At 38.0% G+C, this 27,764-nt stretch overlaps 1 protein-coding gene and 1 long non-coding RNA gene across 2 annotated transcripts; one reads left to right on the top strand and one right to left on the bottom strand.

Moving 5' to 3' along the window:
* Positions 1-17,381: 17,381 nt before the first annotated feature.
* On the bottom strand, positions 17,382-21,360 carry LOC307164932 (uncharacterized protein). Its single transcript, XM_079882150.1, has 4 exons — positions 21,326-21,360; positions 20,143-20,292; positions 18,255-18,503; positions 17,382-17,695 (listed from the first exon to the last, which is right to left on the bottom strand). Exons 2-4 carry the CDS (start codon positions 20,279-20,281, stop codon positions 17,394-17,396), a joined length of 690 nt encoding a protein of 229 aa, XP_079738276.1. The 5' UTR covers positions 20,282-20,292; positions 21,326-21,360; the 3' UTR covers positions 17,382-17,393.
* A 1,796-nt stretch (positions 21,361-23,156) lies between these two features.
* On the top strand, positions 23,157-27,253 carry LOC307164721. The gene is made up of 3 exons (XR_013822326.1): positions 23,157-23,280; positions 25,459-25,671; positions 27,034-27,253. It is a non-coding gene; the product is annotated as an uncharacterized lncRNA (long non-coding RNA).
* Positions 27,254-27,764: the final 511 nt, after the last annotated feature.

Raw genomic sequence — 27,764 nt, 5'->3', positions numbered from 1 at the left:
CCAGTTAAACTGTTTTGGAACAGTTCAGAATCAGAAGGTGAACTGGTAATAGGTGAGGGTCTCTTGTTAGCGTAGAACAGGAGCATCCACCAAAGGCTCAGTCTTTGCAAGAAAAGATGGGTCATGGCTCACCACTTACTGCCAATTTTCATGAAAGTATTGTCAAACAATTCAAAAATCACATTTTTTACAGACTGAAGAAGTCTAGCATTTTTTTATTTTATAAGCTGCATCATGCAAATGAGCAAGCAAGTAATTGGTAATTTTTCAAAAAGCAGCCAGAGTGCTTACTAAAACTAAGACATACAATTATATCAGCCCTTTTTTTATGATCACCACTTGGTTTGGCTGCCTGTCAGGTTTCATATTCATTTTCAAATTCTTATTATTATACCATTAATGTTATGCACGGTACTTGCCTTTTCCCCTGAATCCCAGAAACTGATTTTGTTTTTTTCAAATTGCATTAAGGGCGTTTTTCCACTGGGTTCGTTTGCTGCGGTCCGAACCCGAGTGCGCTAGTTCCCGGCGCCCCCCGCAGCGCTGGTCTGGTCTCACACTCAATTAGTTGTATCGAACCCAGGTGCGTTTGCAGTGATATTACGTCATCGCAAACGCACACGGAAAACGCATGGAGAATGATATCGACAGTGATACGCATGCGCGGGATACTATACTTCCTGAACAAGCGCGCACCCGAGTCCGTGTTGCTTGCACATTAACGCGAACCGCGCCACGGTTCGGGAGCAACCGAGCTCAGACCACCTCCTCCAGGTAGTCTCGGGTTCGGTACTCTAGTGCGCACCCGGGGCCGATGACAGCGTTCACATTAGCGATTTTTCATGCGAACCGTGCCCCGGTCCGCACTAAACTGCCAGTGTGAAAGCGCCCTAACTCTGACACATGATTATGGACATAACTATGAATGTGATAAAAGTTAATTATACTGTAAGTACAGCTGAAAGGCAAGGTCTAGATAAGGGACAGCTTTGAATTGTCCTTCTGGGAAATCGTTTCACTTTGACCCAAACAATGACTTTGTAAGAACTGATTTTCTAGCTAAGACAAAAGCAGACTAAACATTTTTTTTTGCTTCCCTAGTTTGTGACATGTTCTAGTCATGTGATCCTGTCAGCATGTGTTTTATGCTGTCATGTTCTTAATGGTTTATTGCATTGATTGTTCACAGGTGTCCCTTGTCTTGTCATTAGTAGTCTGTGTATTTAAGCCCTCATGTTTGCCATGTGTCTTTGTATGATGGACTATGGTAGTATAGTGTATACATCTGATCTAAATTAATTGGATGTAATCCAGGCTCAGGCATTGAGAGTGTGTAGTGGTGCTTTTAAAACATCGCCTGTTCAACGATACACGTTGAGATGGGAGAAATGCCATTGGAAGTGAGGAGGAGGCATCTGATAGCAAACTACTGGACTAATTTGCAGGGACATAATGACTTGCACTCCACAGAAGAAGTGCTAAATGAATGCTGGGGAAATGGGAGAAATAAAAAGGACTACTTTGATCAGATAGCGAACAATATAGCGAAAGAGCTTGGGGTGATTGATATGAAGGTTAGTTCTACGCTAGTATATCTAGTCATGGCCACATGGAAGATTATATGTCCTGAGGTAGATTGGCATCTATTCGAGATTAAAAGGAAAGAAGAAAGAGCTGATTTGGCAGGTGTGTTTCATGATCATGTTACAGAAGTATATAAAAACTATACTCAAATCTATACAGATGGAACCAAGTATCCTGAGACAACAATTGGTTTAGTGGTTCCAGCCAGAGGAATTGAAGTTAATAGAAGAATATCTAACAAATTAGCAGTATATACAGTGGAGATGGTGTCAATTTTATTTGCATTACGTTGGGTGGAAAAAATGGAAATAGACAAAGTTGTAATATGTTCAGACTCATCAGCCGTAGTGAGTGTAAGATCTTTCCATTCAAAAAGTCAACAAGATATACTATATGAACTATATACTATACTCTGCTCAGTTACAAGAGTATCAAATAAAGGGGGTCAAGTTAAATGTTGACGGGTCCCAGTGCACATAGGAGTGAAGGGAAATGAAGAAGTAGACAAGGTGGAGGCACTGAAGAAGGGAAATGCAAATAAGAATCAGTAAAGCAGAAGTGAAGTGCATAATCTTGGAAAGAATCAACCAAAAGTGGCAAGAAATGTGGGATAAAGAGGGTAAAGGGAGACATCTTCACAACATTCAGAGGAGTATCAAAGTAAATAAGGTAAGAAGTGAAAACAGGAGAGAGGGAATTGTATTAACTAGGTTAAGATTGGGACATTGTGCTCTAAATAAAACATTAAACATGATAGGGAAACATCAGACTGGTCTATGTGAGGATTCATATCATTAAGGAGACCTTCCGATTTCTGACTATCACTGACTTAGCACGTAGATGACATTGCTGATGACATTCAAATATATATACCACCAGCTCCGATAGGCCATCCCTGCCTGCATGTATCAGGGACATCAAGCATTGGATTCAAGCATTGGTCCCTGAATTTCCTCAAATTAAATAATAAAAAAACTGAGCTATTGGTGATTGGCTCTGCTGCCTCTGTCAAAAGGATGGACCTGTCCTTTGATATTGATGGAGTTCATGTTCAAAAGCCTTCGTCCTCGATTCGTAACCTTGGTGTCTTATTCGATCCAACTCTATCTTTTGGCTCTCATATTTCTTCTCTTGTTAAAAACTCTTTTCCCCATCTTCGTAATATTGCACGTCTTTGATCTTCTCTCACTTTAGTTGTGATTGTGATGCTGAAACCTTAATTCATGCCTTAATCACATCACGTCTGGATTATTATAATGCTCTATTTCTTAGTCTGCCCAAAACACTTATTGCAAGATTACAGTATGTTCAAAACTCAGCAGCAAGAGTTGTCTCCTCCGCCAGGCGTTCTCTCACGTTACTCCTCTGCTTCTTGACCTTTACTGGCTACCCGTAGCATCACTTATTCACTTTAAGGTATTACTTCTAACGTTTGAGGCATTAAATGGTCTTGCACCTCCATATCTGTCTGATCTACTGTACTCTTACCGCCCTGCCTGGTCCCTTAGATCAGCTGAACTTAGTTTATTGTCCAAGGTCATTTAGTGTTAATGCTCCTAAATTATGGAATCCACTAGCCCTTACACTTCATAATATCTCATCCGTGGCTACATTCAAGACTCAGCTAAAAACATATCTATTTAACATGTATTTTTGATAATGTGACTAAATGTATCCTATGTGATTGTAATGTGTGTGCGGGTGTGTAAATGTATTGTAATGTACAATGTAAAGCGACCTTGAGCTACGGTTAGCTATATACTATCTATATATATCTATATATATCTATCTATATCTATATCTATATATATATATAACCTCTTCTTCTGCTTCTTCTTCTTCTTAAACATTGGTCCAGCTAACTTTAAAAAATCTTGAAAAATAAGGCAAATAATTTGGCAATTGCTCTCCCACCAGAATGCAAACATCACACTTTTGGAGCTTCAGCTGCATGACTGAACTTTGTCCAATTGCAGTAAAGACATAAAATGTTAAAACGAAGACATAAAATTGTACTTTCTTTTATAATACCATAAAATATTTGGTCTCTCTTTAGATTAGGTCGTAATTGTTTGGTACAATGTACTTATTGTGTTCATGTTGTATTGCAGAACACTACTGATGTGGGACCTTACCATAGTAAGATTAGGGACAGGTTTCGTTGTTTGGTTAGGTTTAAGTGTGGATTAAAGGGGTGGTTGATTATGATTTCACTTTTCGAACTTTAGTTAGTGTGTAATGTTGCTGTTTGAGCATAAACAACGTCTGCAAAGTTATGTCTGAAGGTCTCTACATGTTACTGTCTTTTCTTGTGGCAAAGTATTTTTGATTAAATGCAATTCATTTTCTCATAAAATTTTTTGACCATCTTCCTTTGTGTGCCAGCTATCTCTAAACTCTTAAAAACCTTATTACCTTTTGTTTTACTTATCTGGAAATGAGACATTTGTACCAGTCGCACAGAGACATTTCAAATGATACCAAACATGTATAATACTCGCTGACGCTCTGTTTGAAGGGGCGTGTCTGTATGAGACTTCAGTGTAAACACCCACAGCTATGATTGGCTGTGAGACTTCAGTGTAAACGCCCACTGCTGTGATTGGCTGTGAGACTTCAGTGTAAACGCCCACCGCTGTGATTGGCTGTGAGACTTCAGTGTAAACGCCCACAGCTGTGATTGGCTGTGAGACTTCAGTGTAAATGTCCACTGCTGTGATTGGCTGTGAGACTTCAGTGTAAATGTCCACAGCTGTGATTGGCTGTGAGACTTCAGTGTAAACGCCCACCGCTGTGATTGGCTGTGAGACTTCAGTGTAAACGCCCACAGCTGTGATTGGCTGTGAAGCTTCAGTGTAAACGCCCACAGCTGTGATTGGCTGTGAGGCTTCAGTGTAAACGCCCACAGCTGTGATTGGCTGTGAGGCTTCAGTGTAAACACCCACTGCTGTGATTGGCTGTGAGACTTCAGTGTAAACGCCCACTGCTGTGATTGGCAGTGAGTCTTCAGTGTAAACGCCCACCGCTGTGATTGGCTGTGAGACTTCAGTGTAAACGCCCACCGCTGTGATTGGCTGTGAAACTTCAGTGTAAACGCCCACCGCTGTGATTGGCTGTGAGACTTCAGTGTAAATGCCCACTGCTGTGATTGGCTGTGAGACTTCAGTGTAAATGCCCACTGCTGTGATTGGCTGTGAGACTTCAGTGTAAACGCCCACCGCTGTGATTGGCTGTGAAACTTCAGTGTAAACGCCCACAGCTGTGATTGGCTGTAAGACTTCAGTGTAAATGCCCACCGCTGTGATTGGCTGTGAGACTTCAGTGTAAACGCCCACTGCTGTGATTGGCTGTAAGACTTCAGTGTAAATGCCCACCGCTGTGATTGGCTGTAAGACTTCAGTGTAAACGCCCACTGCTGTGATTGGCTGTGAGACTTTAGTGTAAATGTCCACAGCTGTGATTGGCTGTGAGACTTCAGTGTAAATGCCCACCGCTGTGATTGGCTGTAAGACTTCAGTGTAAATGCCCACTGCTGTGATTGGCTGTGAGACTTCTGTGTAAACGCCCACAGCTGCGATTGGCTGTGAAACTTCAGTGTAAACGCCCACAGCTGTGATTGGCTGTGAGACTTCAGTGTAAACGCCCACAGCTGTGATTGGCTGTGAGACTTCAGTGTAAACGCCCACCGCTGTGATTGGCTGTGAAACTTCAGTGTAAACGTCCACAGCTGTGATTGGCTGTGAGACTTCAGTGTAAACGCCCACAGCTGTGATTGGCTGTGAGACTTCAGTGTAAACGCCCACTGCTGTGATTGGCTTTGAGACTTCAGTGTAAACGCCCACTGCTGTGATTGGCTGTGAGACTTCAGTGTAAACGCCCACAGCTGTGATTGGCTGTGAGACTTCAGTGTAAACGCCCACCGCTGTAATTGGCTGTGAAACTTCAGTGTAAACGCCCACCGCTGTGATTGGCTGTGAGACTTCAGTGTAAACGCCCACCGCTGTGATTGGCTGTGAAACTTCAGTGTAAACGCCCACAGCTGTGATTGGCTGTGAGACTTCAGTGTAAACGCCCACAGCTGTGATTGGCTGTGAGACTTCAGTGTAAACGCCCACAGCTGTGATTGGCTGTAAGACTTCAGTGTAAACGCCCACTGCTGTGATTGGCTGTGAGACTTCAGTGTAAACGCCCACTGCTGTGATTGGCTGTGAGACTTCAGTGTAAATGCCCACTGCTGTGATTGGCTGTAAGACTTCAGTGTAAACGCCCACAGCTGTGATTGGCTGTAAGACTTCAGTGTAAACGCCCACTGCTGTGATTGGCTGTGAGACTTCAGTGTAAATGCCCACTGCTGTGATTGGCTGTGAGACTTCAGTGTAAACGCCCACCGCTGTGATTGGCTGTGAGACTTCAGTGTAAACGCCCACTTCTGTGATTGGCTGTGAGACTTCAATGTAAACGCCCACTGCTGTGATTGGCTGTGAGCTGTGATTGGCTGTGAGACTTCAGTGTAAATGCCCACTGCTGTGATTGGCTAACAGCTTTGCATATGAAATAGCTCTCTTGCGAAAACTGCTCTCAATGTTAACTACTTGTGAAAAGTTATATTTTTAGAATTACAATCAGATCTATGGCATTATATTAACCCTATGGAGTCGGCTGTCGTGACCCCATATTTTCTTATCAGTGCAAAAAAGACTCAAAATACTGATTTTGATCTTACATATAAGTGTTGTACATCATTCGGTCCTGTTAAGTGTTTATTTTTCTATGTATACTCACAATAAAAACAAAGTGTTATACTTTTCGTCAAATAAAGAAGTTCTGATGCGAGAGTTCTTTCTGTCAGTGAAGTCCATTCTGAAACGCGTCCGAAAATGAACTGTAACTCAGCGAAGTGTTACCTACACACAGTGTTACGTACGCCGCGCTACGCAATTTTTGTTTTTGTGTATGTTGCTGCATATGCGTGTCGTGTATGTCTGTGTACTTTATCTGTTTCAGGTGTGAAGCTCGATTGAAGAGTCCGCCTGTCAATCTGCTGACGTCGGATGCTGACGTCTGGAATCGCGCCACCAATCGCCTGTCGCCGTGCAGTTTATAAATGGCTCTAACTTCAATGGCGACAGTCGAGATAGACTCTGGGCTGGGAAAGAGTATGCACACTCTGTGAGGATGGTTTTCTCGTATAGTATAGTTTAGTTATAGCGTCTTGTACGCTGAATATGTTTCTTTCTACCTTTTTTGTTGATAGTTAGTTTAGTTCTTTAAAGGTATAGTGGAGGATTTTTTTTTTCCGGATCATCAAGACTATTGGTCCTCCTAATTGTCAATCATTCTGGTGATATGTTTACGTAAGGCTGCCGTACGTGCTCGTCCCTAGGTAGTTTTCGCCTTCTGCGCATGCGCACTTTAGTGTATGAGAAGAAGAGAAAGGCCGCAGAAGATAGAAACAAGACCAGAGTGTTTTTGGGAGATTCATTCACACGATGGCGTGCGCTCAAAACACAGGTTGGGCTTCAATTTGCATCATTAGTAGTTATTATGGTGGCTAGATTTTTAAATGTACCAGTAACGTTAGTCTTATTTGCGGGGAGACTTTTTGTACATAAATATGGGTGAGATGAGATCCATCCGAGCCGATCGTCTTATCATTGCGTCCCCGCCCCTCCTCCCTCATGGCATAGTGGAAAAAGTGCAAATCTTCTTTTGGAAAGTAAGCATGTATGAGCGATGCCGACAGCAAATTGTAAACAGAGCGTGCACGAGGAGAACTGGGCTTGTTTAATAGGCGTTCCCTCTCGGGAGCAGGTCGAGTGTTGCGCATGTGCAAGTGGAGAGAGCGGCTCTTTTCTAAAATTCGGAAAGATCCTCCACAATACCTTTAACTTTAGTTAAAGGGGCTTTTTGTTAGTGATGTCCGGTTCGTGAACGAATCGTTATTTTGAACCGGTTCTTTTTAGTGAACTGGTCGAACCAGTACACTAAATCGGACTGAATCGTTCGAAACAGTTCGCGTCTTGCGTCAGCTGATCCACAAGTTAAGTTACTCACTTTCGGACATGCCTGAGTCCTGACAGTCCCTTCGACTCAAAATAAACCAATATCCCGGAGTAGGCCTATATGTTACTCCAGTAAATCCAACAGTTCACTGAGCTGAGACATGTTGTGCTGAGAGAAGTGATGAGCACGAGCAGTTGATACTGAGCATGCGCGCACTACTGGACGTACAGGTACAGCGGTTCTCGGACCACCAGTAAAGAACTGAGAACTGATTCTTTCGGACACGTTCGATACGGAGAACCGATGAGCTGATTTATTAATTTTCATTACTTTCATTACTAATTACTAATCTTTCAACTAAGTTATGGATTGTTGTCTGTTCCTTTTTTTAAAATTGCAATTCCCGTTACTGTATTGACACACACATGCAAAACTTTTGTTATGTCTAATTAATATTCCTAGACAAATAACATCTAATTAACGAGGGACGTAACACACAGGAACGAGTGATGTGCATTTATAAAGCTTGAATTCCCTTCTTTTAAATGAAGTATTTTATATAACAAATATTCTCTGTTTATGTAATCTGTACGGAAAGAGAGAGATGTCAGTCGTTCTCATTTCAGATCATTATCTGCTAATGGAGAGCGCACGCTATTCAAACGCAAATGATCTGAGGCAATCCATGCAAACCTGTGAACGCTCACATCAACTTGATAAAACTCATCAAGTTTTAGCAGATTCATGTATTTTACGTCGTCTTGCGATGCTGTGAGGAATAATACTATCGCAATAATCCTGGGAAATTTACCTCAGAAGTGCTGGTTTAGATTCACTTCGAGGAGCAACGGATCCAGATGAGGATTGTGAATAGTAAGTTCTTTATTTTTAAGTGCTTTGTTCTAATTGCGATATGCAAAAGTGTCTGTAAACCTAAAAAATACTGTTTAAATATGAATCGCGTGTCTGTGTGTGAATGAATGAACGGCACAGCTTTAGTCAACAACCGCGCGCATCTGTGCCGTTCATTCACACTGGCACTTACATTAGTAAACATGTTATTTTTACATGAACACATCTACTAGTTTAGCTTTTAACAAACTATATTGCTATACTGAGATGAGTAAAAACGATATGTTACAGACAAAATATGAATGTTTAGACAAGATTTCATTGATTAGTTTTGGATAGATTATAAAATTTTTACTGTAAAAAAGACTAGTGCCACATCAAACAAGCTTTTGTTCGCCAATTTCTGATCATTATGTTAAATATATAGTATGGGATGTTTGTCAAAAATAAAGTAGGTATATTGAATTAGCAACTAAGATGTTATTATAGTGTTTGTTCCAATATTCAAACTAATGAATCCTTAACATCAACCTGCAAAAGGGACAACGGATGAAAATTAGCCAGTGTTGGCTAAATCTGGCGCATGTCACATATTGTTATGTATTATTAATGTGTACTGTCTCTGATTAAATAAAATAAAAAAAGACCAGCGGAGGCCAGCATAAGGGGGAAAGGCTGTCTCCAAGCAGAGAATGGCCCACTGGATAGTGGACACCATCACACTGGCTTACGGAGCACAAGGCGTGCCTTGCCCACTCAGGCTGCAAGCTCACTCAACAAAAAGTGTGGCTTCTTCTTGGGAGCTGGCGCCTCGCTAACAGATATTTGTAGAGCTATGGGCTGGGCGACACCCAGCATGTTCGGTAGGTTCTATAGCCTATGTGCAGAGCCGGTTTCCTCCTGTGTTTTCACCTCAAATGGGTAGAACCACAGAGAGGCCAGTCTCTTGTCAGCTTGCTGCGCCTACAGTTGCACTCATGTCTCCAGAGTGTAAAACCCGTTGAGTCCTTCGTCACCCTTCGGCGGCCGGATGTGGGGGAGCGTCTGGCGCCAGGCCTATATCCCGCTGAATCCTTGAGAACCGGGTCTAGGCTGGGTTCCATATGTGCGATCCTGCGGGGATCCCATTTGTTGCTTCTTCCACGGCTGCTCCTAAATGGAAGCCCATGTCTTTCCCTTGGGAGAACCCATCTCTCAGGAGATTGGTGTCACCTAAGTATTCCATATGCAAACAAGCTAAAAGTATCATTTTTCTAAAAATATGTCTAGGAGGTTTTTTTTTTTCAAAAACAATAGCAGTCCCTTGGCAGCAATATTTCATATCATTTCATATTAGTCGGCAGCGTAACACAGATGGGTTTTCTTGCCAGTAAACCACAAACTTCCTGGTTGAAGCAATATATTGTTATTTTTATTTAATTTGATTGGCTACACAAAGTGCCAGTCATCAGCACAATTGGCTAGGTCTACCCACGAAACAATAGGCGCTGGCACTTTCTTACAGTGTGGGCTCTCGTTGGCTTTTGTAGGCTGAGTGGCAGGAAAAGGAAGCTTCTATTTGGTCGAATGAGGTGTCGATCGAAAGGTCAAAGTTCAGCGGCCATTTTGACACTGAGGCAACACATTTGTTTACATTGAAACTGAAATTATTATGGTTATAATGAAATATTAGGCACGTCTGCCGGCTAACAACGAATGAAGCAGCAGCAGTCCCTGGGGATTTATTGAAGGAATAATATGCTTTGGACTAAATGTTTTTACTAGATTGGACCAATTGGTGCCAATTTTGATTGTTGGTGATTGTAGCCAGTTGGTCCAATCTAGTAAAGACATTTAGTGACAGAACTGCTGCTTGTACCCGCTGTTGTGATTGTATCTTGAAATGGTTAGCATGGGTCGAATCACAAGTATTTTAGCTTTCCAACGGTGTATCACATTTATTTATTTATTTGATTGGGACAGTGCATGTTAATGAACAAACATGGAATACATGTGTAACCCCTAGGGGGCGCTCCAATGCACAATTGGGATATTTAGAATAGAAACCCCCAAAAACCCACGCTCCCCTTTTAGATAATTAGGCAGATTGTGTCCAATGAAGGAACAGAAATGGGACTGATGAATTTATTAAACACTCACAAATCTAAGGATTGGCAATCAGAGCAGACAAATACTCCTTATAGGTAACAGTAAACAACTCTACAATAAATAGGTCACAGTGAATAAAAGCCTCATAGTAAATGAGTTACAGGGTATAAAGTCTAACAATATCAAAACTACAGTGCATAAAGTCGAATAAATAGGTACTGTTCACAAAACGCTGGAGAAACACTTCAAACCAATTCGGCCGTGCAAACATACACTAACACAGCATTTCACACTTCACTAGTGAACCTTTCATCACAAAATAGACACTGTTCCTAAAGGAGATATTGCTCGATGCCCATAGGCCGAATGTTGGAAGCTATCTGCCAAACAGAAAATAAACAAGAAAATAAAGCAAACACAACATTTAAATAGACAGGCTACTACAAGCAGGACTCCATCTTAAGCCCAACTAGGTCCGGGTCATCCAGGGGGTAGCCGCTCCCAAGGCACACACACACACACAAAGAGATACAAAATACACAGAATGATTAAGCTCAGGAAAAACAGTGGCTAGTGCCCGACGTAGACAATCCTCGTTTTTTCTTTGAATCAAAGCCGTGTGCCCTGTAGCAATACAATTAAATGGTGTGGATGACTAACAACTGTGCACACTCTCATCGGTGTTGTTTATTGCTGCAACTCTTATAGGATCACTATTCGCTATTATGAAAGCAAGTTTCTGTAGTACCATTGACTGGACACCATAAACGCAGACGCCCAACCGAGGTTACTGCAAGACCTATGTAAGATCACTACTCGCTATTATGAAAGCAAGTTTCTGTAGGCTCGTCACTGCTGGTACCATTGACTGGACACCATAAACGCAGACGCCCAACCGAGGTTCTCCCCTTCGCACAGCCGATACACCAAGAGACTCACTCTTCACTCATGCCGCACCATTTTTCTGTTCCTCTCAACCCCTTTAACCCCCTGAGGTCGGCAATCGCGCCGGCGCGATAGGCTCGGTTTTTTCCTTATCAGTGAAAAAAATAAAATAAATAAAAATATTACTTTTTATCTTATATGCTTGTGTTATACATCAATCGATCCTGTTAAGTGTGTATTATTTTTGTGTCACAATAAAAACAAAGTGTTGTGCTTTTGGCCAAATAAAGAAAAATAAACATGATGCGAGTTCTGCCTTCTCTCTGCCAGTGTAGTCCATTCTGAAACGCATCCGAAAATGAACCATAACTCAGCGAATACTTAGTCAAACAGGCATACAGACACACAGGCATGAAGCTTGAATTCTCTTCTTTAAAATGAAGTAATTTATATAAAAAACAAATATTTTCATCTTGTGAAATCTGTATTAAAAGAGAGCGATTCCAGTCGAGCTCATTACAGCTGATTCAGATGTAATGTGACTCCGCCCACTCGCGCAAAAGATATTCACATGCAAATCTCCACATGGAACGCGAACGCGCTCATTACCTCAACAACAAAACACCAAAACTCTTCACTTCACTTTTCGTCGAGTTTGAAAGACGCGCCTGAGCTTACATTGGATTTACCTCAGAAGAAGAACGCGATTTGAAGACAAGAAAGATGTAAGGTAAGAAATTACATATTAGTTTGTTATTGTTGCATAAATGTCACGTTGCAGTTGAACTGTTGCTAGATATATTGGGAATATTATAATATTTAGACCCGTGTTTACTGTTACTGTTGTGGATGTCTGCTCAAACGTAGATATATGACCATAATGTTTTATATTTGAGCGCGATCGCGTTTGAATGTATCATATTTTGGATCGCGATCGCGTTTGAATGTATCATATTTTGCAGCGCGATCGCGTTCGAATGTATCATATTTTGGATCGCGATCGCGTTTGAATGTATCATATTTTGCAGCGCGATCGCGTTTGAATGTATGATGTATCATATTTTGGATGAAAGCAAATCGCACCAAACGGCTTCATGTTTTTATTATTATCTCATTTCATATCATCATAATGGATGGAAACATTTGAAGTAACATGATAATCAATATATTTTTCTCTAGCTTAGTTATACTGAAATCTTTTGGAAGATTTTTACTGCTATAGGTTATTTATTGTTATTATTATTTTATCCAGCACTGCCATATAGCTTATGCCTACAAGGCACAACAAACCTGGTGTTCATTATATTATATATTGTTGGAAACATGTTGTGTGTGTGTGTGTGTGTGTGTGTGTATTCTGTGAATTTTAAAAAGCAATTTTAACCAGAAAAATCTAAAATTTATTCCCAAAATCGTGCAGGCCTTTCTCTTGATATCAGTATGTTCACTTTTTTTTCTTTCAGGGCCCAGATGCCACTGAGTCCTGCTGACTTCAATAATCACACGAGTCTCTGTACATGAACATGGTAAAGTGAAAATCAAACACCTTGGAAATGAAAGGTATGTACAATGTTTTTAGGAATGGCACAAACGTCTCTGTCTTTGGATCATTGTTTACAATAAGTGTTTTTTTGTCATTTGTTGTGTATCTTTGGATTATGTTGTGTTGTTAATAAATCCAAACAATCAAAAAGCCATTCTTTTTTAAATCTCCTCATTTACAGTATTGTGCAAGGTTGCTCAGAATGACAGGGCCTGATAGCTCCTAATAGGGCCGTTAGGGGAGGTTCTTTGTCTTTCTCAGGTGTGAAGAGCTTACATATTAATGAGCTCCCGCATAGAGCTTTTTCACACCAAAATTTTTTAAATCAATATATTGTCTTCTCTGAATGAGCAGTCAGGGTGATTTTCACATAGTTTTGGAGCAAATATTCTAGGCTACGTCATACAATTTTCAAAAGTCTTGTGAAGAAATAATCAGTATGGGTTTCATGGCCTTATTTCAGTGAGAATTTTTTTTGTATTTTCACAAACCACGCATAAATGTCATTATCTCAAAACTACAAACTTTTACATACATGCTGCTGATATATTATTGTAGCAGAGTTTGTGCTGAATACAGTGTAATTAGACTTTAGCCATGAAAATGTCACAAGTAACAGAAATAACAAGAAATGTCAGAGCATGTCAGAACACCTCCAGAACACTCATGCTCAGATGATCACCTGATCTCACCCAAGAAAATGTATAGTTTAATGTGAATGATTATCACAGAGTATTTTCATGTTTGGTATTGTTTAAAATGTCAGTGCGACTGGTACAAATGTCTCATTTCAGATTAACTAAAACACAAGGTAATACGGTTTTTAAGAGTTTATGGATAACTGACTTACAAAGTTAGGTGGTCTCTCAAGCAAATGGTCACACACCCCCATGAAGGTGCAACCACTGCATGCAAATTTCTATTGTTAGCACATGGTTTCAGGTGAAAAGGTTTGTCTATTTAGGGAAGTGCAGCAGAGAGTTCGAGGCCTTTTCTGTATTTCAGATTGGCCCGTGAGGCTGAGAGTGAGAGCTCTCAGCCTCATGTATTGCTTAATGTTGGGTATGCATCTCTTTCCTTTATTCCAGAGAATTTGATGTTTTGTATCGATTATCTTTGAATTGATTATGAAATTAGCATGATACATTTACCTGACATAATAAATTGTTACATGTGATTATTCTAAATGATCTTGACGTTGTTCATTTAATGGTTAAAAGGAATAGTCAAACATTCGCTCACTTTTAGTGAGGCACAGATATTATTAAAACCTTTCATTTATGGAGTCAGATGAATTAACGAGTAAATACATATGATTAATGTAATACAAATCTAACCAACCAATACTTTGCGTGAGTGAGGACAGAACACGTGAAACCTTCCCCGTATTATTGGAGACCTCCATTGGACCAATATATCGGGCCTTACAAAAATGGTGACCCCGACGTGATCTCAAAACAGATCAAAACAGATTCACGAGAAACGTCCTTTCCAGCAAGTATTTGGGATTCTAAAACCAACAAGAGGTTTGAGCATCTTCTCTTTCTTCCGCCGCTGTGGTAAGTAAACTTTTTCTGCCCTTTATAGAAGTGTTGAAGAAACGTTTGCATTGTTTACGGGTCGGCAGCCAGACGAAGAATGAAAAACCTTGTGTATTAGATTTTAAAGATCGCCTTGTTTTGCCTAAGCAACAAGAAACGAAACCTAAAGTGAGAATAACATCTCCCAAATAATTAATAACTCGATGAAGAGCTGAAAAGTAAAGCCTAAAAAGTTTTAAAAACAGACGCATGTCTTCCGGCCATTGTTGTATCTGGGCTTGTTAAAACAAACCAGCAACACATGAAAAGAATGAGCAAACTAACAGAAAACAGAGAAAGAAAAATCTAAGTTTGTAAATGATCGGAAAACACGTGATTTTATTAATTTAATGTTCTTTAAGATAAGTGTACGTGAATAAACCACGGGCTTGACTAAACCAAAGCCATTTTAAGAAAAGTAAGTTGATCGGCTAACATCTTTAATGGTGGTCTTGACCTCTACTAATTGAAACGATTGAATTAAGTTCCTGAGGTGGCATTCAAGGGGGCTATCTAAGTGTCTGTTATTTTGTACGTGTGAATACGGCAAATCTCAAACATTTAGCCAATTACCGCTGTTTTGATAAGTCAGACTGGCGAGATTGTGTCGTGCATCCTTGGGAAGGACTGCAAAGCGATATAGTTTTCCTTATCTATAAACGAAAACATATAAAGTAAGAGCAAATAGAATAATCAAACGTTAAAATGGCCATTTAAAAAGACTAAATGAGAAGAAAAGGTATTTGAAACCTAGCAAAGAGAAAAGAGAAACAGCCAATGTACATCTTATCAGTCCTGAGCCAAAAGCCTTTTCATATTCAAATGTATTGACATGCGAACAAGCTGAGATTTGACCATGCGTTAAGTTGTTCCGGAGACTCTTAAAAGACCGAAAACAATATAATTTGACTTGTATTGTTAGAGAATATAATTATATTATAACTTGAATTATAATAAACATTATATTACACTCGCCGAGCAGGACAACAATTGGAGAAGTGTGACTTTCGTCATCAAAACAGAATTTCATTTGTGTGCTACCCAGTGCCAAAAGCGGAGGGGTATGCCTGTATTTTTCACCGTTAGAAAACACGGCTAGAATTGTGGCACAGGTAATAGCAAACCAAATTGTGCAAGAACTAAAATGTAATCTAATCAGAGAAGTAAACTTACGAGGAGGGTGTGAAATGCTAAACACCAGACAGAAGTACCACAGTTTTTTGCAGGTAAAAAATATCTGCACAAATTAAAATGTGTGAATGCATTGCACATGCAGCGGACTGAAGGCTGAACTGAAAAAGCAGCTTCAGGTGTCACAGCACACTGAAACAACAGCAACAATTCAGACGTGGTCAATGAAACTCGGTGTCATGTGACATCTGGAATTAAAATTGCAACTGATATGATAATGGAACAAGTAAAAGAATTCCACACGTCTGAATTTAATGCTTTTGAAATATTGGAATATCTGTGGTTCGCTCTCCTCTGTTTTATGTCTCAGGCTTACTTCTGCAGAATCCTCGGAAGACAGATGCCAGGAGGGGCAGGAGCCCACCTGGAGCTAATCCAGGACAGCGGAATTGATAGAACATAACCTGAGACTCGGGAGATGGGTGAAAAGACACTTCAAGAGGCCATTCACATCTCACAATAGTACATCACTACGTAAATATGGCCTCCCAGTTTAGAACTGGATCAAAATTTGCAACACAATTGGGTAACACTTTATTTTGATAGTCCGTTTGTTGAGACTTTACTAGTTATTAGTAGCCAGTCAGTAGCTTGTCAACAGTGCATCAGTTGACATTCAACAGCACTGTTTCAACAGACAAGTAACATACGTTCAACTGACTGCCTATAGACTATAAGGTACAATTCAAGTGTTAATCTACAGATTTGACAAAAACTGCCTGTTGACTGTCAATGTTATTTTGCTACAGGTTATTAACCAATTGTCAACTAACTGTCTGTAGATTGAGTCCCCATCTTCTAAAAAGTCAACAGTTCATGTCAGCATATAATCTGTATATGATACTGTATATCCAACTCAAGGGGTCTCAAATGCATCAAATTAATGATTATTTTAGCTGATTAAAACTGTTTAAAAAATATGTGGTTTCCATTTGTTGATAATCTGTTGATAGTCAACTAAAGATTAGTTGCTTATCTGTTGCTTGTCAACAAAGAAATTGTTTATGATCAGTAGACTATTAATAGACATTATCCACTAAGTGTTAGTAGATATCTTTTAGGACTATCTAATTAAAGTGAAAATCAGTTTATATCAGTAGAAAGTCTATAACCTATCAACAGATTAATATGTTGTTTATGATCAGTAGACAATTAATAGACATTCTCCACTAAACGTTAGTAGATATCTTTTAGGACTATCTAATTAAAGTGAAAAACAGTTGATATCAGTAGAAAGTCTATAACCTATCAACAGATTGCATACAGGTTTCCATTAATTATATGCAACACAATTACCATTTAAAACAAGAATAGTTGTGCATACCTGACTGAAGTAGAACAAACACTATAGGCAACACATCAGAGAAAAAAAAAGCACTTTTATTAAATAAATAAAAACACTCCACAACAACCCATTCTTTACTAGGGTATCAGGATCACATCTGAACCATCTGATTATGTGACAAACATTATATTGAGCATTTCAAAATGAGAAAACTCTCTCAATACTTTAAAAAAAAAAAGAAGAAAAAAATGCTGCACTGCCCTAGGCCAAGCTCAAGTTATAAAGAATACAACCACAAAAAACAAAAACAAACAAACTTGCATTTAGTTAAGAACAACAACAACCTACTTAACTTATCTAGTTAACATTGTCTTGCCCTCATTCAGTCTTTCTTGACAGAAAAGGGGATGAGCTGTTTGTTGTTTTTCATTTCAATTATCTTTTCTGCCAGTTCACCAACAATTTTTTTCTGACAGAGTTGTGCTAGTTGCAAAAGTGTGTATTTACCCTTGAACTGTTCTAGGACACTTTTGTCTACCATATAAATCTCTGCAATTGCTGCTGTGTCTTTCACAGCATTTCTAGAAACACAAGCTTTCTTGAAAGCTGCGGTCATCCTGAAGCCTCTTTGCACAAGTTTGAGGACACGCCGATATCTTTTCACCACATCTGCGATTGAGGCAACTGAAAAACACAAAACAATAATGTGAATAAATCACCAAGGACTGTTGTGTTGTGTATTGTGTGGTTTCTTAGTCACAGGGTGAGCCACAGTGTTTCCCACATGTTTTCTCTTTAAAAGGGAGGCTACAACTTGGATACAGGTGTGTGGCTTATTCTTTGATTTTGAACATTTAATAGTCAGTACTGCGAGGGCAGTGTGCCAATAAAGACTATTTGAGGAGTATTGCTATAAAAACACTGAGGTAAATACTGTTGAGAACATTCTTTATATTGAATTATTGATTACCATAATAGGTAAGCAGATGTTGTGTATTTATTTACTTCATTCCTTACATAAATTTTGTAAGAAAGCTATAGTAAAAATACAAGTTAGATACAGATCACTGATTTTCACTGAGAATTCTGGGACACTGGCTGTAACAGAACAGTTAAGCTTTTGACATGTTGATTTCATATCAATCAAAACAGAGATGACAAGAGTGATGATGATTGGGTTGTGGGATAGTGTGCACTAAGTATAAAGCACTAAAATAAAAACAATCACCTAAATACTCCATACCTCGCTCTCCTTTTCCGTTTGACCTCTTCACCTTTTTGTTTTCCTTCTTTCTTTTTTTGCTTTTCTTCTTGCCATTCTTCTTTTTACGCTTCTTTTTCTTCTTTTCCTCATCTGAAGAGTCAGAGTTAGAGCTGGATCTAGAGTCAGAGCTTGAGTCAGTGCTGGAATCAGTGGTAGTGTCAGTGCTGGAGTCCAAAATCATGGCCTGTGGCTCCTCACCTCCAGTGGCCATTATCTCCAAATTCCCACCTGTAATATAAACTTATAATGTAAACATATACCCACTGTATAATTAAGCTGCTTTTTGTAGAACTTTACTGTAACTATTTGAGTATTTCAGTAAATTCTACCAAATTATTGCTAATGTTGTCTGAGTCACTTCTAGGCAAGGCAAGGCAGGCAAGGCAAGTTTATTTATATAGCACATTTCATACACAATGGCAATTCAAAGTGCTTTACATAGAAGAAATTAAAATAATTAAAACAGTTTAGAAAAATAAAAAATAAAATGCAGTACAAACAGTCGGACGAACATTGGCACAGTGCTCATTCAGTAAATGCATAGCTAAACAGATGTGTTTTGAGTCTGGATTTGAATGTTCTAATGTAAATGGAAAGCCAATATGCTATGGCAAGGCAGCAGTCTACAGGCTATACAGTGAAGTCAGTTCAATCCTTACAAATGACTAACAGCTAAAGCTCTAAATGTTGTCACCCAAATAAGAGACTATTTTATTTTCACTATGTACATTTTTGGTCACACTTTAAATTAGAAAAAAAAAGAAAAAAGGTACAATGTACTTATTGTGTTCATATTGTATTACAAAACTGGGGGTGGTAGTGGCGCAATGGATAAGACACATGCCTTTGGTGTGAGAGACCCGGGTTCGAATCCACTGTGAGACACCAATGTGTCCCTGAGCAAGACACTTAACCCCTAGTTGCTCCAGAGGCGTGCAACCTCTGACATATATAGCAATTGTAAGTTGCTTTGGATAAAAGCGTCAGCTAAATGTAATGTAATGTAAAACACACTGCTGCTTTTGATGTGGGATACGGGTAAGGTTAGGGACAGGTTTGATGGTATAGGTAGGTTTAAGGGTGAGTTAAGGTCACACTGGGCACGATTGCCTTGCACCAAGCCCAGCGCGATTGACTTTACTCGCAAACTACAATTCCTGATCATCAATAAGCTGAGAACCAAACCTGTTATAAACCTAAATGTACTCATATTTTAAAAATATATATCTGCATGTAATTACATTCGGTAATGTACTACACTTTTAATTTAATTTAAGTGCAATGTAAAAGCATGTATTCTACCAACTGGGGGTGGTAGTGGCGCAATGGATAAGACACATGCCTTTGGTGTGAGAGACCCGGGTTCGAACATTTATTGTACATAACAATTTAATATCAATAACAAAAACTCCAAACCCTAGCAAAATAAAACACTGTGTAAATACCTATAAATGGAACAACTCACTGATGGCATGTTGTGTAGATTTGTAACACACAATGTGTGTTAAAATGTATCTCTGCAATAGCTACTGTAGGAAATCCGTTTTAGTTGCAATTTAACAGGTGCACAAAAAAGCAGCAGCATTTAGTTTTAAATGCAAATACTTTCTCACACAACTCTTTAAGTCTCTATTTTAAGTCCACCTTGAAGGTTATCTGCTTTAGAGATCCTACACATTGTCCACCTAAATATATGCATGCATTAAATATAAAATTTAAGCCAAAATCTAAAGCAGGTACAAATTAATTCTGAAAGACCAGCAACAATATTCTCAAACATAGCTGAAATATGTACAGTTATGCTGTAGCATTATTCTTCTTAAGCCCATAGAGGTCCTGAAGAGCCATCTGCTGTACCTGTACAAACCTTGTTCTTGTGCAGACTTCTCTTCAAGCTGCCTCTTGAGCAAATCATTTTCCTCCTCCAGCTCATTTACGCGAGACTGGAGCATCTCAGCCTTCTTTTTCCACAGAATATGCTGTTTGACAGGCTTGAGACTGTCCATCCTAGTACTAACTGCAAAATATGACATGAAAAAAAATAGGAATACATGTCAGTGGGGTAGAGTGGCCAAACCTTGTAAGCACAAAGTCAAAAGTTGTTCGCATTATGTAATTATATCCACAAGACACAACAGGTTTCCCTGGTTGTTGTCAATTATCAGAAGATAACTTAAGACAGAGGATGAGACAATTTTTTTTTTTAGCTTGGTTTTGACATGGTTAAGCAACAGTTAGCTGGACAACAGTTTTTACAATAACCACCACCTATCCCTAGTGTTGGGTAAGTTACTCTAAAAATAATTACTACTAATTACATCTTTAAAAGTATAATTAGATTACTGTACTAATTATTCCCTCTAAAAAGCATTGCATTAATTATTTCCTAAATCCCATATCACAGTTGACCAGTTGCAACAACAACAACATACATGAAACTGCTTTTTTAAATTATTTCAAATAAATAATATAAAATTGCATAAATTATTATTGAACTGACAAAAGTATTTAAAGGTACAATGTTACTACATTAAAAACATATTTTAACATTTTAAGTAAAATGTTGATGTTAAATCCACTATTGTTCTATTGTATACATTAATTTATGTTTAACTAATGCACATAATCATGAGTTAATGTATGACTCATAAAGAACTAAACCATTGATTAATGATTACTGCATCAGCAACTAATAGAGTCAATACGATTATAAGTAATAAATTAATTGCTATTAATTGTGTGATTGTGTATTCCTTAACGTATTTTATTAACTAATCTAGTGTAAATTAATGTGTTAATCATCACATGTCAAAGCTATGCACTTAAACTTCCAATTGTCAGCTTTAATTAATAATTAGCTAATGATTTGCAAATCTATCATTATGTTATTTACTTGTTGAGGCACATGACTATTAACGTTAACTCGTTATCGTGTCGCCCAGAGCGAATTGCGTCGACTTGTATGCAATCGCGTCACGAGAAATATCAGCATCGTGTTTGGTAGCACACTAACACCAACAAATTTCACATTTATAAGCACAACATACCACTTTTGTGTATGGAATCTTCTTCTCCTTCTTTTCCCTCGGTAACGTTATTTACCCTTCGTGCCTTTGCGCGGGTAAAATGCATGGTACCCGCACTCCCCCCACTGCCAGCTGAGGGGCAGTGTACTGAAGGCGCTTTATCATATATATCTTGATGCTAAAAAAAGTGAGATAAAGATATTGTTTCACAAGAATGAAAGTAATAAAAGGCAATATTGGCCAAGGGATTTGATAGGCCTACTTACCATCTTTACAATCAAATGTTCGGAGCCGGAGCAGAGCAACCTGTAGCTGTAGGCGAGTGCTTGGCCTATCAGAACTGATGAAGTGCTCGGTCACGTGTCAACTCTGCCAACCCCGGTAGTTGTATCTGATTCTGATAACATCGTAAGCCAATGAAAGGAAAGTGCGCCAATTTTTAATTTTAATGTATTGGTCTATCTATGGTCTATCTATATGCTTTACTAGCTCGAGGCTCGAGCGCTGGCACGATGTATTCACTGGAGATAAAACTTTTGAACAAAGTTTATGTTGGAGAAACCAAAAAATCGTCTTTAAAGTTAATAAAATGGCTGCAAAAGATTGGCTTGTTGAAACGCAAAATTAAATGCAAGAACTGCGGGCATAAAATGAACATGGTTGCCTCCCAGTCCAAGGACCATTACATCTGGTAAGAATAAATGCGTTGTTTTATATGATTTAAAATCAATTAATTGTAATTAGATCGTTGTAAGAGTGCCAATTTATCATGTTTGTATTTCTATTTTATCTAATCAGTTTGAATAAGCAGTTGGAAATAGTAAAAACATATTTCAAGTAAATAGATTTTACTATCAGCACAATAATCAGTCTGTTGTCTTTTATTTAAACATTTTATTTAAAAAATCAAATATTGCTCATCATCTGTATTGACATATTGGTACTAAACAACATGATTTTTACATAAGCTTTTGTTATATTAATTATATATCCAACCTAATGTGTGTGTGTTCCAAGACATATGTTAAAAATTTCATCTTATCATACAATCTTATGTCCTGAAATTTTAAGGGAGTGTCGACGTAAAAGATGTGGGCGGTTGAGAAGAAGTGTTCGGACAAACTCACTTTTCTCACAATCACACTGCAGTCTGTTCACATGGATGAAGTATATACATAGGTAAGCAATGCAAATATATTACATAACTACAGAATTTGACATATTACACTATTTGTAGCCTATGGTGTATTTTGAGTCCATAGAGCACAATTGCATTACAGCATAGTTTATGGTGGCATAAAAAAAATATGATGGTCAATCTATAGCATATCCTATTGCAAAAGCATTTCCTTGGGTCTCTCACACCAAAGGCATGTGTCTTATCCATTGTGCCACCACCACAAAATTGTATCAAGTTGACTATATTTGGACCATACTTTGAATTAGTATTTAGGATGTCTTATAAAACATCTAACAGAACAGAAGATTAAGTTGGTGATTATAGATGTTTTCACTTAGATGCTTTCAAGTTTAGTCAGTTTCTGTACAGCACTACAGTATGTTGTACTGTTTAGTCAGCTGTATGACAGATTATATGCTTATGTTGTGTTATGCTTAGAGTCAATAGTAAAGAAAAAAAGTAGTGTTCAAAATACAGGAAACTAGGTACAAATTATGCTTTGTGGCCTGCAGGTTGATAAAGCACACATTCTCTTTGTTTGAAAATGCAATGTTCTTATTTAATAATTATAACTTTTGTTAATCTTTGTAGATTTGCTCAGGGTTTACATCTACGGCAAGTAGACATGCTTCAAGATGGCATTGCAAAGAGCACAGCAACACTTTCCATGATGTCAAAGAAACTCAGAAGAATTTGTGTACAAAGCCTGGAGAAGCACCGGGAAAAAAAGAGACAGAAAGTTGGTGGAGTTAATGTCCTTGTTCACATTGATGAGAGCAAGTTTTGCCACAAACGCAAGGTAGTGTAATCTAAATGTGCAATTTTTACTTTCACTGATATTTTATTTATTTTGTTTAACCTAAAGAAGGGTTATAGGAAGGTTACAGGAATGTGTTCTTAACACAAAAATGTAATTAATATTCAATGTTTAATGTAATGGGAAAAAATATCTCAATATTCTGTTACTTGTTTACAATAAATTTTATTAAAGGGTTCCCAGCGGGCATCTTGATGTAAAAATTACGTCAAGAAATAGGTCAAAAATGAAAGTCAAATTGACGTCAAAGTGTCAATGTCAATTTGATGTCAAGATTTTGACCTCTGCTGATGTCATTTTGCCAAACAAAAAGGTGAAATGCATGGCCGTACACTTATTACCAGCTTCACTTAAACTAACCAGATTTACTTTATTTAATTTCCGGTTTAAATAAATATAATATTTAAATAGTTTAAAATATATTAAACATATTTTGATGACACCATGATGGTGGTTAGTGTTTGCTTTAGTTGTGCTCTTGGCCCTTTACACTTTAAATTTATTTTTCTGGCTGCTGTAATTGTGTGTTTATAAAGCACATGTGTTGTAACTAGAAAAGAAATGAGATCAGGTGATGTTGGCGTTTTATTGAAGATGATGACAATATCATCATGTAATTGCCTGAATCTCTGATCTTATTCAGTGTCTAATGTTTGATTATATAAAACTTGTGATTTTAATGTTGTATTATAATAGAAGTCATTTGATTTTACAGCATGAGAATAACGGTTTTTTAAATTATTTTTAAAAAAAAATTGAAAAGATTTAATGCATTAAATTCAACCTTATTACTTAGCTATCAAGAATCAGTGTATGACTCTCAACAATGGTGACAATCAATGAAATGCTTCATGCTGCAGTGCATGCTGGGAACCACCAATCAAAACTCACCCATATCTCCCTGCATGCATTGCGGCTTTAATAAATTATGCAGCTGTAGTTGATCTGATTATCTGGATATTTTGTTTGATTGTCACCATTGTTGAGATTAATACGCTGTTTCTTGATGTCTGTGTGCGTCTAAGTAATGCCATAGATGAAAGGTTTTTATGCACTAAATAGTTATTAAAAACCAAGTACATTATTTGATAAACAACACTTCTAGACATGCTGTAGAATCAAATTACTTCTATCATGAATAAAACTGCGTTTAAACCACAAGTCCTATATAATCAAAGCATTAGACACTGAATAAGCTCAGGGATTCAGGCAGTTACATGATGATATCATCAATAAACAGCCAACATCTCCTGATCTCAGTTTCTGGTGGTTTTTTTTAGCTACAACACATGTGCTTTATAAACACACAGTTAAAGCAGCCAGAGAAATGTTATTATTAAATAATAAAGGGTCAAGACCACAACTAAAGCAAACGCTAACCACCATCATGGTGACTTTAAAATACAAAATATGATTTCATTAAACTGGAAATTAAATAAAGTAAATCTGGTTAGTTTAAGTGAAGCTGGTAATAAGTGTACGGCCATGCATTTCACCTTTTTGTTTGGCAAAATGACATCAGCAGAGGTCAAAATCTTGACATCGACACTTTGACGTCAATTTGACTTTCATTTTTGACCTATTTCTTTACGTAATTTTGACATCAATTTGATGTCATATTGATGTTAAATTGACATCAAATGCCCACTGGGTTAGTTCACCCAAAAATGAAACTTCTGTCTTTAAATCCTCACCCTCATGTTGTTCCAAACCTGTAAGACTTTCTTTTATCTCCGGAACATGAATGAAGATCTTTTTTATGAAATTTTGAGCGATTCCTTTCCCTCCATTGACAGCTACGCAACTACCACTTAAAAAAAAAATCATGAAGAAATCATAAAACTAATCCATGTGACTCCTGTGGTTTAACCTCAATTTTATTAAATGACGCAAGTGCTTTGTTTCCGAAAAACAACAAAAAAACAAACATAATTTACCACTTTATTTACAAAATATGAATCTTCAAATTTTCTTTTTTGGGTGAACTGACCCTTTAAAGATTTTCTTATTAAGTAAGCATAGTTATTGTGTTATATGGAATTTAAAAGAGTTTTAGATGAAAATTCTAATGTAATTAAATCTGATTAGAAATAAATTGATACATGGCTGATACAGTGATTTTCTTTATTTTGTAATACTGTTCATGCTGTTTTTTGGTAGTATGCAAGAGGACGCTTTGGTAACACCTGGAAAAGAAAGCGAACGTGGGTATTTGGAATACTTGAGATCAAAGCTGCAAGCAGACGCCCCATTCTTCGCCTTGTGAAGAAAAGAAACAAGGAGACCCTTGTTCCCATCATCAAGAAACATGTCAAACGTCAAAGTCTAGTTGTGAGTGATGAGTGGAGAGCATATGCCAGTCTTTCCCAGGAGGTAGTGTTGTTTTTGGCAGCCTGTTTTCATTTTAGTTTTAGTCTAGTCTTTGTGTCAAGCTGTCGTTTTAGTTTTTATTAGTTTTAGTCACGTTCATACTCTTTTTAGTCTAGTCTAGTTTTAGTCGACGAAAACTGATGACATTTTAGTCTAGTTTTAGTCGACGAAAACTGATGACATTTTAGTCTAGTTTTAGTCAATGAGAATTGTATTTTAGTCTCTATTTAGTAATGCAATTCTATTTAACCCAGTCAATATTTCAAACAAGGTTATCTTTAGGGCTGTGTCGGTGGCAGTTTGTTGGTAATGGACCAGCGGTGGTTGGGGGGTTGTTTAAAAAAATAAAAAATAAAAACTCGTTTTATATTTCCACACAAAGACGCGTGATATAGCCCACCACCACAATGCGCTTTGAGAGGACACGAGAGGGAAAGAGTCCATCGATCTCTTTTCTGATATCTTCATGTTTTCAACTTGATGTAAAATGGTCTGAAGAGCGAATTTCATCCTCCACAAGGGCGAGATATTTAGGCTATGTTTGAGATTGCGCTGCCAGAGAAAGTGAAACTGAAAATCACCCGCGCGTGTAAAACGCGCTTTACAACTAAACTTGACGCGCGTTACGATGTCTATAACAAGCACAAACTGTAGAATTTGACGTTTATAATCCCCTTAGAAAATGGGTGAGACGTGAGTGAAGATTTGGGAAAAGAAACAAGAGATTCCATGCAGGGATGAGTCACGTTTTTTGAATATTCGATTCGTTTATTTAATTATAGAATATCGAATAGGTTGTGCGATTATTCTTTAAAATAAACTCCATGTTTTGATGCGGTGGTGACGCATTCATGTAAGGGTGACACTGCCAATAACACACATAACAGCTGTCATAAAGAACCGGCAAAAGTAATGATTATGAATGTGTCAAATATATCAATGAGACATTTTAATGGAATAACTAATGGAATAATATTGTTAAATTTGCTGATAATCGGGTGACCAGATCGCAAACCAGCATTTAAAGCCGACAAAGCTGGGTTCACGCCATAGACAGAATCTATGGACAGAATCAGAATCGGGTTCACGCACAACTCTCTCATTCGCCGTGACGTTATAACATTTCGTCTCGTCTCGTTTTGGTCAACGAAAATGAAGAGACATTTTAGCATAGTTTTTATTTTGTTAAACCACATTTAGTCTCGTTTTTATTCGTCAACGATATTGCATTATGCATTTATTTTAGTCATCGTCACATGACCAGCATTTACGTTGCGTCTCGTCTCGTTTTCGTCAGGTGATAAAGGTTCGTTGACGACAATATTTCGTCATAATTTTCGTTGACGAAAGCAACACTACCAGGAGGGCTACAAGCATGTCAGAGTCAACCACAGCCAGAATTATGTAGATCCACAAACAGGACTACATACTCAAAACATTGAGAGAGCGTGGCAGACTTACAAGAGGGAAGTTTGGCGTATGCGGGGAAATCGTTCTGAGAAGGCCTTAAAAAAACAGCTCAGCTTCATAGAGTGGACCTACTGGTTAGCAAGAAGATATAAACATGGAGTACTTGGAAGACTTCTCAAGGACATAAGGAATGGTAACCGCAGATAAGTTTAGGAACTTTCTGTCAACCGTACTGTCATGAAAGGCAAAATGTATTATCGGTAATTAATTAATTAATTAATATTATTATTTGTTGTTGTTTATAACTTTTAATCTTGGCCTCGGGCATTTGAAATGTTGTTGTAGACAAGTATTGAGAGAGTTTTCTCATTTTGAAATGCTCAATATAATGTTTGTCACATAATCAGATGGTTCAGATGTGATCCTGATACCCTAGTAAAGAATGGGTTGTTGTGGAGTGTTTTTATTTATTTAATAAAAGTGCTTTTTTTTTTCTCTGATGTGTTGCCTATAGTGTTTGTTCTACTTCAGTCAGGTATGCACAACTATTCTTGTTTTAAATGGTAATTGTGTTGCATATAATTAATGGAAACCTGTATGCAATCTGTTGATAGGTTATAGACTTTCTACTGATATAAACTGATTTTCACTTTAATTAGATAGTCCTAAAAGATATCTACTAACAC

The sequence above is a fragment of the Squalius cephalus genome (assembly GCF_949319135.1).
Source record: "Squalius cephalus genome assembly, chromosome: 9".
Taxonomy (NCBI): domain Eukaryota; kingdom Metazoa; phylum Chordata; class Actinopteri; order Cypriniformes; family Leuciscidae; genus Squalius; species Squalius cephalus.
This window is presented reverse-complemented; position numbering and strand designations above follow the sequence as displayed.